The sequence below is a fragment of the Schistocerca cancellata genome, chromosome 1 (assembly GCF_023864275.1).
Source record: "Schistocerca cancellata isolate TAMUIC-IGC-003103 chromosome 1, iqSchCanc2.1, whole genome shotgun sequence".
In the NCBI taxonomy this organism is placed as follows: Eukaryota; Metazoa; Arthropoda; class Insecta; order Orthoptera; family Acrididae; genus Schistocerca; species Schistocerca cancellata.
Window position 1 is genome coordinate 750,501,222 of NC_064626.1, and position 12,959 is coordinate 750,514,180.

General features: G+C 37.8%; 1 protein-coding gene across 1 annotated transcript in view; it reads right to left on the bottom strand.

Moving 5' to 3' along the window:
- Positions 1-10,628: 10,628 nt before the first annotated feature.
- The window catches only part of LOC126185936 (uncharacterized), a 112,411-nt gene continuing 110,080 nt past the window's right edge, over positions 10,629-12,959 (bottom strand). Inside the window, exon 9 of the mRNA XM_049928169.1 lies at positions 10,629-11,048. Within this exon, the coding sequence (XP_049784126.1) occupies positions 10,771-11,048 (278 nt within the window). The 3' untranslated portion in view covers positions 10,629-10,770. The remainder of the gene's footprint in view (positions 11,049-12,959) is intronic.

A 12,959-nucleotide genomic window follows, 5' to 3' on the forward strand; every position in this document is an offset into this window, starting at 1 on the left:
GCCTTTGAATGTGGTTTCGAAGTAACAAGATGAGAACCATTAACTTCCTTAACTATGCCAGAATAACCTTACAATGTACCAAAATTTAGGCAAGTTACACAAAATGAACAGTTCATTATATGCACTGTTCATTACAACTTGACTTTGAAATTTTTGATATCTTTTAGTTTAGAAACATGCAATGCTTAGGTTTTGAGGAAGCACTCCATAGTATATTGGAGCATTGTCAGCAATGATATTTTAATTCATAGTTAACGAGAAAATTTTTGCAAGTTACATACCATTTCAGAAAGTTGGTCATCCCTTAACAAGTTAACTGCTGCAAGCTTAAAGAAAAGGCACACAACATTAGGCTCTGCTTTGGCTACCAGAGGCCGTATAGTGGGAACATAACATTGAAGACAGAGTAATTTTTTTCATCATTTACCTCCTCGGACAGCTGTGCATGTAAAGTGCTGCTTCTGGGACAGGGAGGTGTGCTGATCCTGGATCAAAACTGCCCAGCAGAGTCCCAGCAGTTTCCTGTATTCCAATAGGTGAATACCAAGCTGATACCAAATTTGCAATTATTTCTGAAACTTTTGCCCACTTTCACATGAACAACAAAGGGCACCCAGCCACCCCTTAAACTAACCATGCCACATCAATTAATAACCATGCCAACACTGCACCAGTACAGGACGAAGGCACAAGAGGAAAAAGAAGAAGAAGAACATAATGTTTCATCACTTAATAAAGGTGTGACGAAGTCATATAGGAGGCTAACGATCTTTCTAGAAAATATGTGTTGATCTGTAGTTAAGCTGGCTATGTCATATAAAAAGTTATACAGCTGGTGAAGAATAGCTACTGATCACTAAGTAGCTAAGATGCGTTTAAGAATTATTTCAATCTTCAGCAATCCAAGTGCAAAGGTAGCTCAAGCACAAGAGCATTACCATTGTACATGAAATATGAGAGGACAGGTAGTCTGTCATGTAACATGCACAACTGGTAATGCACTTGGCCTTGTGCTAACTTTGCACTCAGATTTCTGAAGATGGAAATAATTCCAAAACGTGTCATGTCTACATTGTGATCAATAAAGTCATTCTTCACTTGCTATGACTTCTTAGGTGACAGTCAGGTTAACTACAGATCTCCACAGGTTTCATCATGTAATTTGTTCAAAACATGCACATCACACAAATCATGAAATTTTGTTCAGGTGGTTCCAGATTATCACTTATTATTTCATTTTATGAAAATGTAGTTGGCTTCAATTTGAGATCTTTAACATATTTCTTGTAACCGTTTTTGTCCTTTAACTTTTCCACAAATGATATAATGTCTAAATTTTCACTAATATGAAAACTGGATGTCAGCATAATAATTAATGACAATGGGGGCTTCCAGAATGTTCTGATGGGCTTACATAGGTTATAACTATTGCAAAATGTATGCCAGAATTCAGTGTAGTACAGTTATTAAGACAGTTTAGTTTCGTACTTCTTTGCTAGTAGTTCATAGTTAAATTATCTTGATTTCTTTTTTTTTCACCAAGCATGTGAATTGTGCTGGTGATTTTTTAGCATCACATTCTTGTCAGACCATGTGAAATGCAGTGCATTTTTGTGTATTGGTTTTGATTAGATTGTCAACATTTGCTTTTACTGCACAAGAGTTACTCTTTTAGAATATATAAATGAAAATGGAAGATACATGCTTTAATCTAATGAAATAACCCAGGGCGATTAATAAGATGAAGACAGAATTATTTCCCCTAGACACTGCAGCTAAGGACAAGTTGTTTTTAATTATTGCTGTTCTCTAACTTTTAACCACAGTTGAGTATCAGCTCTGGGAATATACTCATGGGTAAATATTTCAATATAGTGACCAGAGAAGAGTTACGTTTCAACCTTGATGTCGTCTGTCTGAAGAGGCAGTACCATGCGTATGAGGGCCTTCAATTTTTTTGTGTGAGAAGTCAAAGCTTTTTTAAATAAAACGACCATTATTAACATTCCACATTTTTATTCTTCATGTCTACATATTTACAGCCTTCTGCCATTAGAGGGCTCCGAACTGCAGTGTGCAACATAGTGGTGTGTAACATAACTATGTCAGTGCTTTAGAAACAGCATGCTGTAATCGAGTTTGAATTCAAAGAATTTGACCACACATGAGCACTGCAACAATCTGATGCCTTGGGTTCACTGTTATCAATCCCCCTACTTTGCCCCATCTGATTTTCATCTGTTTCCAAAACAGAAACAACAGCTTCAAAGACTTTATTTTGGTTCTAATGAACCAGTGCAAGCAGAGGTGAGGTTGTAATGCCGTCAACAAAGTCAAACATTCTACAGTGACAGTATCACCAAATTGGCGTCTCATTGGGAAAAATATGTTTGTCGCTAGGCTGACTGTTGAGAAATAAATATGGAGACAGGCAGAATAAAGTTGTAGAATACTAATAACAATCGTTTTATTTAAAAAGCTTAAAGTGTTTTCACATATCAAAATCTGAAGCACTACTTTTCAGCAGGGCATGTAAGTAAGTCTAATCAACATAGGAAAAGTAGGGAGGAAAATTTTGTTTAGTTGCAAATTTTTGTGCTGTAGTAGGAAGAGTGTAATGAACAACATACTAAAAATCCTGATGAATGGGATGTGAGTGTTTGGGGTGGGGGCCATTTAAAAAACACTTTTTTACGTTTTTCTTGAATAATTCAAAAATTACACCTTCTGGTGAAAATGTTTTCCACTACAAAATTAAACTTCATTAAATTTGCTAAAAAAATTATCGCAGGTTATTAAAAATAGTATTTTAATGGTTAATAAATTAATGTACTTTGTTAAATAATATGGATTAAGAACAAATATTATATGTTTGTACCACATTCAAATGCAATAGAACTGTATTAAGGGTAAATTGTGTTCTGTGGATTAAACAGAATGGAAAGATTGGGGTGGAGGGTAAAAGCATGATGGAAGTTAGGTTGCTGAATTGTGGTCCTGAACTTCCCTCCTTCATAAGGCTGCGAAGTGAAGAGTGAGCAAGCACTCCCCCGTTCTCTATACCCCACTTCATCTCACAATGCAACTGCATGGGATAGCAGATATAATAATACCAATGCAACAAATGCATAGGGCTGCAGTAAAGCTCTGCACACTATTCTACAATACTAGAGGGGAAATCAATCAATGGAAAATCCAGGATGGAGTGTAAAAATATTATGGAAAGGATCATTGCTACTCACCATATAGTGGAGATGTTGAGTCTCAGAGAGGCACAATAAAAAGACTGTCACAAAGTAAGCTTTTAGCCAACAAGCACCTAGCTGCCCTACCCTCTCTCCAACTCGTCCCTGCATTCTCCGAAGCAGCACTTCACCATCCCCCACCCCCATCCTGTTATCTCTCCCCCTCCCCGCCCAGCCTCATCGTTACCCCCACCCAGATGCCTCTCCCATCTTGCACTGCTGCTGCTCATAGTCTGGCTTCATCTGCCAGAGACAGTGTGTACGCGTGTGCGTGCGCGTGGCCCATTTTTGACAAAGGCCTTGTTGGCCGAAGGCTTATTTTGTGACAGTCCTTTTATTATGCCTATCTGCAACTCAGCATCTTCCTATATGGTGAGTAGCAATTTTCCTTTTCATAACATTGATACTAGAGAGAAAATTGATCCTTTGTCAACCTGCATGGCAGCTGTAGCACTCTCCTAGGAAGGCGACCAATCCTCACCATGAGTGCAGTCCGCATTTTTCTGTCCAATTCTCTCATCTGATAGACAAAAAAACTCTACTAAACTCATGTTTATATAGTGGAGATATATTCAGTTTAAAAGCTCAACAGCTGGATCTGTCAACACACTACCTCATTGAAGAGCCTGCCCCAATTGTAACATGCTGTCTGTATGTATTCAACAAAGTCAGTTTCATTGTCTCCACTAAAGTACTTTTCTCAACTGGACAGTATCAAATTTGAGACCACAGTTTCAGCTCTCCCAGCATTTGAAGAGGTGCAGAGGCTTTAATTGGCTCCCTCTGTAACAGAGTTAGGTCACCTAGGTGTTGTGAAACTAAACTTTTTTGACACAAGTCGAGAAATGCATTACAGCAGATTAATGTTCTAAACTTAAACATGGCTTTACAGTATATTACAACAATAGACAACAGGCAAGGTGCCACATACCAATACAATCCCTTTTCCACTAACACTACCTAGGAAACAAACATCACGTTTACAAATTAACCACTCCTCAGTCATTGTTTATAGGAACATAGTTTACATAGCTCATCTAATAACTGCAAATAAATACTTACTCAATAAACTGAACATGAGCACTGTGAAGCTATACTGTTTACCTATATAACTGAACTGGACTGAAAATTCTGGGGGGTTGGGGGTAGGGGTGGGGGTGGGGGTGGGGGGAGGGGAGGAGGAGGAGGAGGAGGAGGAGGAGGAGGAGGAGGGGGTGGAGGGGGAGGGGGAGGGGGAGAGTCTGTCTGTAAACTGAAAACAAGCAACAGTCATGGTAGAAGAATTTGCCTTTGCCGGTAGAATGTTACAATTGCCCCATACAGAATGATTAAAAGAATCAATTTGCCTTCTACCATTACAGAACAGTGTGTAGAGATATACATACAATCTATCCATACATGTTTGTATTATTAGCAACTCATATCTGTATTCAGTGTAGTTTTAACACACTACAGAAAATAAACAGCCCTACCTCCCTCCTGGGAGTATCTGCACACTCCGTCAGCAGTGATTGATTAAAAAGGCGAGCTGTGGAAGGGTCAGTATAACTTTGTGAAACACCTGGTAGTTGCTTTTTGTGACATTGTGCGGTAGAGAGAATGAGGAATTGCCTGCTCACTCTCCATTTTGCAGAACTATGAAGGAGGGATGTGCATGACAACAACCTGGTGGCCTACATTCCCTCACACTTCTAACCTCCACCTCTAGAACACAATTTAGCCTTTAATACAGTTCTACTCCACTTACATCTGGTAAACACATTTAGTGTTTGTTCTTAAACCAGTTAATTTACTAATAAACATCAAATTTAACCATCAAAATACTATTTTTAGAAATTTGTTAAATTTTCATCCTCTGCAATGTGGAAACTGTTAGTTTAGAGAAGAAATGAATAGCACTAATTTGTAGGAAATTCAATGGAATTTAATTCTATACTGGGAAACATTTACACTCGAAATATCCAAGAAAAACTTTAAAAATGACCCTTACACCCTCACCACTCACACATCACCAGTCTAGATTTTAGTCTGTTGTTCACGACACACTGCGCAAAAGTTACCTATACCAACTGTTTTACCTGACGACATTTTCTGGTCTGTGTTGCCTGGGCTAATAGTGATGGATGTTTTACAGCTAGACAGGCAGGCAGACAGCCAAGGTGGGAGTGAGGCTCTAATGTGGCCACCGATGGCTTTGTGGTAGTCAAGCATTAATTTTGTTATGTTTATATCACATTATATCTGAGACAATTAGGTCAAAAATGTAATTTCTTGTGTAATGGGGCAACAAAGATTTAACATGACCAATTAGTATCTCCGTTTAGTAAACTGCTGTTATTTAAGTATCACACACACATCCATATGATGTTTGGTTACTTCCAACCCTGCACTTGTCAAAGAAGTGTTTGCTGAGCCCAGTGTAGCAATATTTGTTGAATGAATTGTAACTGGAAATAATGAATTATGAAAACACAGCTGATGTGTATATGTTGATGAGTATTCATTGCTGGAAGTGGTGCTAAGCAGTTTCACAGGTGAAGATAATGCAGTAGGGCTTAAGTTTTCCAGGCTTCATGTGTTCATATTGATTGTAGAGAGAGAGCATGGGGGGGGGGGGGGGGGGGTGTGCTGCATTCTGGTAACTAAATGTATAATACAAAACTGAAGGTAACATCCGAGTTTACATACAGCATTAACATGGATTTTCATGTTAGTTCAGGTATGATAGGGGACACATAGCCAATGTAGTGTTCATTGGGAGTGGCATAAATCGAGGAAGTATTACATTAATAAGATAGAATGATGGCTTTTTGAGCATAAAAAATTGTCTAGGGTAAGTCAGAAGCAGAAACAGAGCACCAATGTAGCACTTACCCCATCACTGCAAGTTACCAGGATAGGAAGCAGCTGGCGTGTGAGATGTTTGGAACTGATTTTGACAAAGACATCTATAGCTTTAATTTGATGCAATGCTGGTATCTACGCTGACTTATTGTAAAGTCCTCGTAATATGTCACATATCTCTAAATAAAGGCCTTTCCATGACTGCAGCTGTGACATCAACTTTTGAATGCACTTTATGATGCAATATCAGGAGACTTCACTGCAATTATTTGTTATGCCACACAACAAGATCTTTCATCAGCAACCCACTGTGTAGATGGCTAAGTCTAACTGCATATTCATATCACATTTTTGTAGTTACATTGAATTCATTACTGTACACTATACTGCCACTGTATCAGTTCTGTGGATGCTGTAATCAAAGTTTAGAATCATATATTTATGCTAAACCTATTGCTTATTTATGACTGGTGCTGTTATCTATTAGTTGCTTATCGAACTACATAGTGTCTTGGCCCATTGAGAATTGCGTATCCCCTCATGATGTTTCACTCAGAAAAAAACAGGTTTCTATGGCTCACCCTACCATTAACAACAAACAATCTACTATGACCATCACTTCAGTTGTTCCACTAGCTAAAATCAGATTGCCCACTATAAAACATCAGATTTTTCTGGCAATATTGAGATCTGGTACTGCTTTTTGGTAACTGTTTCAGCAATCCAAAGATCAGAATCCCACAATATACACCATTGGTAAACACACATTTGTGCATGGTTGGTTATAAGGAGAGCCACAGCATTTATGTTGATGATCCACTATGATCTGTAGCTCAAGAAACAGCAAATTCTCCCATCACATTTTGGCGGTAAAAATGGAAATATACAAACTCATCTGAAGTACTTTGATACTGTTAAGCCCACACACTTTAAAAATACAGAATCAATTCTACATTTATCAAATCGCCGCATAAAAGCTTTCTGCATGCTCGGCAAAGACATAAATGCTCATGGTCATGTACTAGCATCAAAAATTCTCAGAACTTTTCCTGACGATATCTGCTGATGCTGGCTTATTTATGTCCAGCAACCAGTCTCTCAGATAGGGACATACTTCTGTTGATGCAATTCATAAGAATGGAAATAGAAGCAGTACTTACTTCACAGAAGATCCTCTGTGACAATAAAACATCGACTTACTGTCCCACAGTAGCAGCCCTTCATATCTATGCTAATCAGAAACAAACTTTACTCAAAGCTAATAAAAAGTATGGTCCTTTTGTGTCTTATAAAAAAACAATAATAAATATAATATATTAATATAATATATTAATATAATATCATACAATAAAATTACTGACAAAAACAGAAATTGAGGAGTACTAACTCATCTTTTCTACAACTAAACAGAGGACATAAAGGGTCACCCTGCAGGAAGAGTAGTAGTGTATTATGTGCTAAATGTAAAAAAAGCACATCACAAGTCGATATGCTATGAGAGTAAGATAGGTAAGATATCAACGGAGCAGAACAATGTCACTCCTGTTAGAATTATAGTGTTTTTATTTGTGCCATATCTGTCATCACATCTTGACATATGTTTCTGCTGTTGTTACTGTTGCAGTGGTGGACTGAAAATGACAGTAGCAGTGTGGTTTAATGATACTTAATTGTTAATGCTTTAATTGGATAGATAAAAAATCTACTCACCAAGCAGTTGCAGAACACACATGTAAAAGAAGGTTATAATGCAAGCTTTTGGAGCCAGTGGCTACTCCTCCAGGCAGAAGAGTTTAAGGGGAAGGAAGAGGGGCGAAGGAAAAGGGGCAGATTTCGGGAAAGTCACTCAGAGCCACAGGTATGGGAAGACTTACCGCACAGGATGAGAAAGAAATAATGATTGTTGAGGACTGCATTGGATGAGATTTGAAAACCTGAAAGCTTAAAGGTGGAAGACAGAGTAATATGCCAGACACAGAGTAATAGATTATGATGAATTGGCATAGACAGAGGATGTATACTGGCAATATGCAATACCATATTTACTCGAATCTAAGCCGCATTCGAATCTAAGCCGAACCTGAAAAATGAGACTCTAAATCAAGGAATAAAAATTTTCCCAAATCTAAGCCGCATCTGAAATTCGAGACCCGAAATTCACGGTGAGAGAAAAGTTTTAGGCCGCACCTCCAAATCTAAACAAAGTTGGTCCATTATAATATGAGACATAATTTAGGGCGAATGAATGATGATACAGCTACAGTAGTTTGGTTCGAGTCGTAAGCTTAGCAGTTAAGCTTTACCAGGTAGCGATTGCTATGCATCAGTCGCTCCATCCGTATTTATACGGGCATCCTTCCTTTTTCACGTGCTTCACCTGGTTTGAATTGATTGCTTATTTTTCTTTGATCTGATAAGTGCCGTTCTCTTTGTTACAGGTGTTTACGTCACTCTAAGCTGAAAATGCATTACTGTATTGTGCCATGCATTGTTTCATTGTTTGTCGCTTTCTGATAATTAGTGTGTTTACGGCTGCGTGGTTTGCTTTTGTGCAACGTACTGGCGCTAAAAAAATAAAAGAGAGAGAGAGAGAGAGAGAGAGAGAGAGAGAGACTGCTATTTGTTGTTACTTACACTGCTGCTTTCTTTGATAATGATCAACAAGAACAAAATAATAAATAATAGACTGCGTATGATAGATGATGTTCTGAACGAGAGTTTAGCGAAAATTTTTCTCCGTTTCAAAATCTTTGCAGACGCCTCTTTTAGTACATTACAATCTGCACCGAAATTAGAGTCATCTTAGATTAAAAATCTAGTCAATTGCCGTGCTTCATTTCTGACTGTATCACTATTAGGCATAAGAATAATACGAATATAAACGTGACATGATATGTGTATTCTTCCGCGTTTGCTGTTGTCTCACTCTAGTTTCATAGTTAATTAGGCAGACAGGATTTAAATGAGATAGCTGCAAACACGAAAGAATACATGACCAAAATGTTTATATTCATATTATTCTTATGGTGAAGAGAATACTGCATGTGATTCACAATTCATAAAAGTTTCTATTAGCAACTATCTCTTCTCACAGGTAGGAAAAAATTCAGAACGTAGAGTTTCCCATATTGACAAACATCCCAAACAGTCTTGCCAGTCTGATTTTTGTAGTACATTGAAATGCTGCTACATTCAAAGATGAACGATACGAAATTTGTATTTCCTTCGTTGGATAATGTATGAAAACGCAGTGGTCGAAACTCGAGGCAGAGAAAAAAGCTCGTCTTCCATCCTTTTTTTTTGTTAATTTATTTACTGATGCAGAGGTTTTGGTGCCAGTATTTATCTTTGTGTGTGCAAAGCATGCCTGTGTACCGCTACATATATTTGACAGCAGAAGTTAGTCGTGGTGCCACCCACCAACATTTTTCAGAACTTCGCTTACTTTGCACTTGATTCTAAGCCGCAGGCGGTTTTTTGGATTACAAAAACCGGAAAAAAAGTGCGGCTTAGATTAGAGTAAATACGGTATCCTGTTGCAGAGCAAGCTCTACAACATGACACTTATGACCTCGGTGCCTGTTTCACTAAACTTGCCACCTGGAACCTTGCCCCAGAATTTACGTTAATTTCATCTATCTCACTATTTCTTCACTGTAACTACTCTTTTGATCACTCCGTTTTAGTTTTCTACATCTTTCACTGTCTCACCCATCTATTTCTCACCCCCCCCCCCCCTCCCCCGCCTCACCTCTGTTACGTATAATGCATGTAGCATTCACTCTTATTAACTACTGCCAATGTTTAAGCAGCAATCTCCATGTCTTCCACCTTTAAGCTCTCAAGTTTTCAAATCTCGTCCGATGCAGTCACCAACAATCAGTCTTTCCTTCTCATCCTGTGCTGTAAGTCTCCCCTGACCTGCAGTTCTGAGTGACTTTCCCGAAATCTACCCCATTTCCTTGAGCTCTCCAGTCCTCCTCCTTCACCCCTATTCCTTCCTTTCCACCCTTCTGCCTGAAAAAGGAGCCACAGACTCCAAAAGCTTGTCTAATTATAACCCTATAATTATAATTCTGTGTGTTTCTGCCACCACTTGGTGAGTCGACTTTTTATCTACCCAATTAAATCATTTGGTCAAAAATTGGTTGTTTTAATTGTTAAGAAGTCTACAGAACTAGTTTATCACAGATGCTGTTTTCTACTGGAGCTGTTTAACATTCCTGGAGGTTCTCCATGCCAGAATTCATGGAACACAGAATGAGCATCAGTCTCATAAAATAAAAAGTTCTGTTGTTCTCCTGTAATACACCTCCCTGACATGATGCACAAGACTGACATGTTATACATTATATTGTAAAATTAGGTTGCACATTAGCGTGGATATATATGTTTACACGAATACTGCCATTCACTATGTCACAATTGTTGAAACATTTTTCTGGATTTTTTTAAACAACTGTGAAGGCTGCAGTTGGGTAATAGTTTCTTTTTTGTGTTAATGCAAAATCAAGTTATCATGTAAACAAAAGTCTTTATTGTACCACCATCAATTTCATGTATATACAAAATGAAAAACAAGATCATATATTAGTCATGGAATTAAACTTTTATGGTATAAAATGATGTTTAAATGCAACAAGAACAAACAGTAGTATCTGTGATCACTTTTTATTACTGTTCATGTAGCATTGTAAACCATCTGGAAGGCATTCTTAAGAACATTATTTATTTTCTTTTTTCGTTTTGTAACTCTTCCTTTCCTTATCCTCTTTTTCAGTATTTTGTTCCAATCTATTTGGCTTGGTAGGTCATGTTCATCACAACTTTTTGGTTCTCCAGGCTCTTGCAATTTAAAAGACTGCCACGAAACATCACTGTTAAAATCAAGATCCAACACATTATTTCCTTTCTGCCATGGCAATAGCCCCAAAGGGCATCTGGTCCAATCAAAATTCCCTGTAAAGAAAAGAGCAGAGACCATATTAGTATCGAATGTTAGAAACACTTATCTTCCATACTTCACTTAGGTTAATACTTCTTGCATTCAGAGTATTCCTCACAATTTACTATACTTAGACGAAATGATTGTATGTCAACACTGGCTGGAAAACCCCATCTGGGGTTGTTCAGCAGCCTACTGCAAATCTTTTTATTTGACACCACTTTCATGACTTGCTTATCAATTATGATGAAATGAACACAAGGACAAGAGAAGACCTAGTCCCTAAGTGGTTAAAATATCCTACCCGGCAGGTGATCAACCCACAGCCCCGGTATGTCAGTCAGCTGTGCTTACCACTCAGGTACAGAGGCAGACAACTTACTAGAATGTCAATATACAAACTGTATCATGCAATAGTGGTGAGAGTGTCACTGTTATGGTACACGAGCTGGGGTGGCAGTCACTGAAACAAAGGCAGTTTTCTTTTTGGCAAGATCTATTTACGAAATTTAAATCGCCAACTTTCTCTTCCGAATGCGAAAATATTTTGTTACACCCACCTACGTAGGGAGAAATGATCATCATAATAAAATAAGAGAAATCAGAGCTTGAACAGAAAGATTTAGGTGTTCCTTTTTCCCATGCACCATTCGAGAGCGGAATGGTAGAGAAGTAGTATGAAAATGGTTCGATGAACCCTCTGCCAGGCACTGAAGTGGGAACTGCAGAGTAACCATGTAGATGTAGTTGTAGATGAAGAGGAACTACATCACATCAGGAATTATTATTATTACTGTCTACTTACATGTATTTATTGCTTTTTTAAGAATAGAGCTCTTCTTCACATTGCCTACATACCTTCACTCAACATATAATGTATTCATAAGATGGGCATTGGCATGGAAGGAAACATAAGCTAAAGCAGTAGTGGACATTATAAGGTTACAGTTATCACAGCTTGTCCAAATATTGATTTATGCATACGAGCCCAATGAGCAATAGCATCTGCAAGATGGGAGAATATCTAATGGACACAGCAATAGGTGGATTATGCCCTGTGTTTAGCACCAGGGACAGTACAAGTTGGTTAACAGTCATTGGTGAATAGAATGTATGGGTATGACTTTCTGATGATTTGCCTATGAATGGCAAGAGTGTCAGCTGTGCAAAATGGTTCAGGTTTAGTTAGATTGCTAATCAGATAGCTCATTTACAAGTTGACAATATAGTACTCAGTGAAGTTTTATTATAGTGAAAAAATTAACAGCATCAATAAATGGTTATTATCAGTCAGAAACTTTGTGTATTACAATTAAATTAATTTCCCAATTTGTACCATATCCTGTTTTAGGACAAGAGAGAAGGATAAGACCTACAACATGGAAACCATTGAACGTATAATAAAAGGGATGTTATAACATGTTATTAATTTTATTGTTATTGCATGTAGGTGTGACAGTTTGTTCGTTGGGTAACCTTGTACATTTAGAATGTTGCATGCATTTGTCTGCAATGAGGAAGTTAAAAATCACTTGTTTAGGTAAATAACCTAAAACTTAACTGAAGAACAGAAAAGGTGTCAACTGCCGCGAATTTACCTTGAAGAACCACACTCTGGTTTGCAAGATTTGAGCACAAAACATAATCTATATTTTTGAAATGTGACATCGATGCAAATTGCTTCTATTACAGGGAAAATCATGCTGCAAATATTGTGTGATACCAAAGGGATCTCAAAAATTTCTTTTTTCAGAATGAAATTGTCAGCCGCATAATATGAACATTTAAAAAGAAAGATGATGAGACTTACCAAACAAAAGCGCTGGCAGGTCGATAGACACACAAACAAACACAAACATACACACAAAAATCAAGCTTTCGCAACAAACTGTTGCCTCATCAGGAAAGAGGGAAGGAGAGGGAAA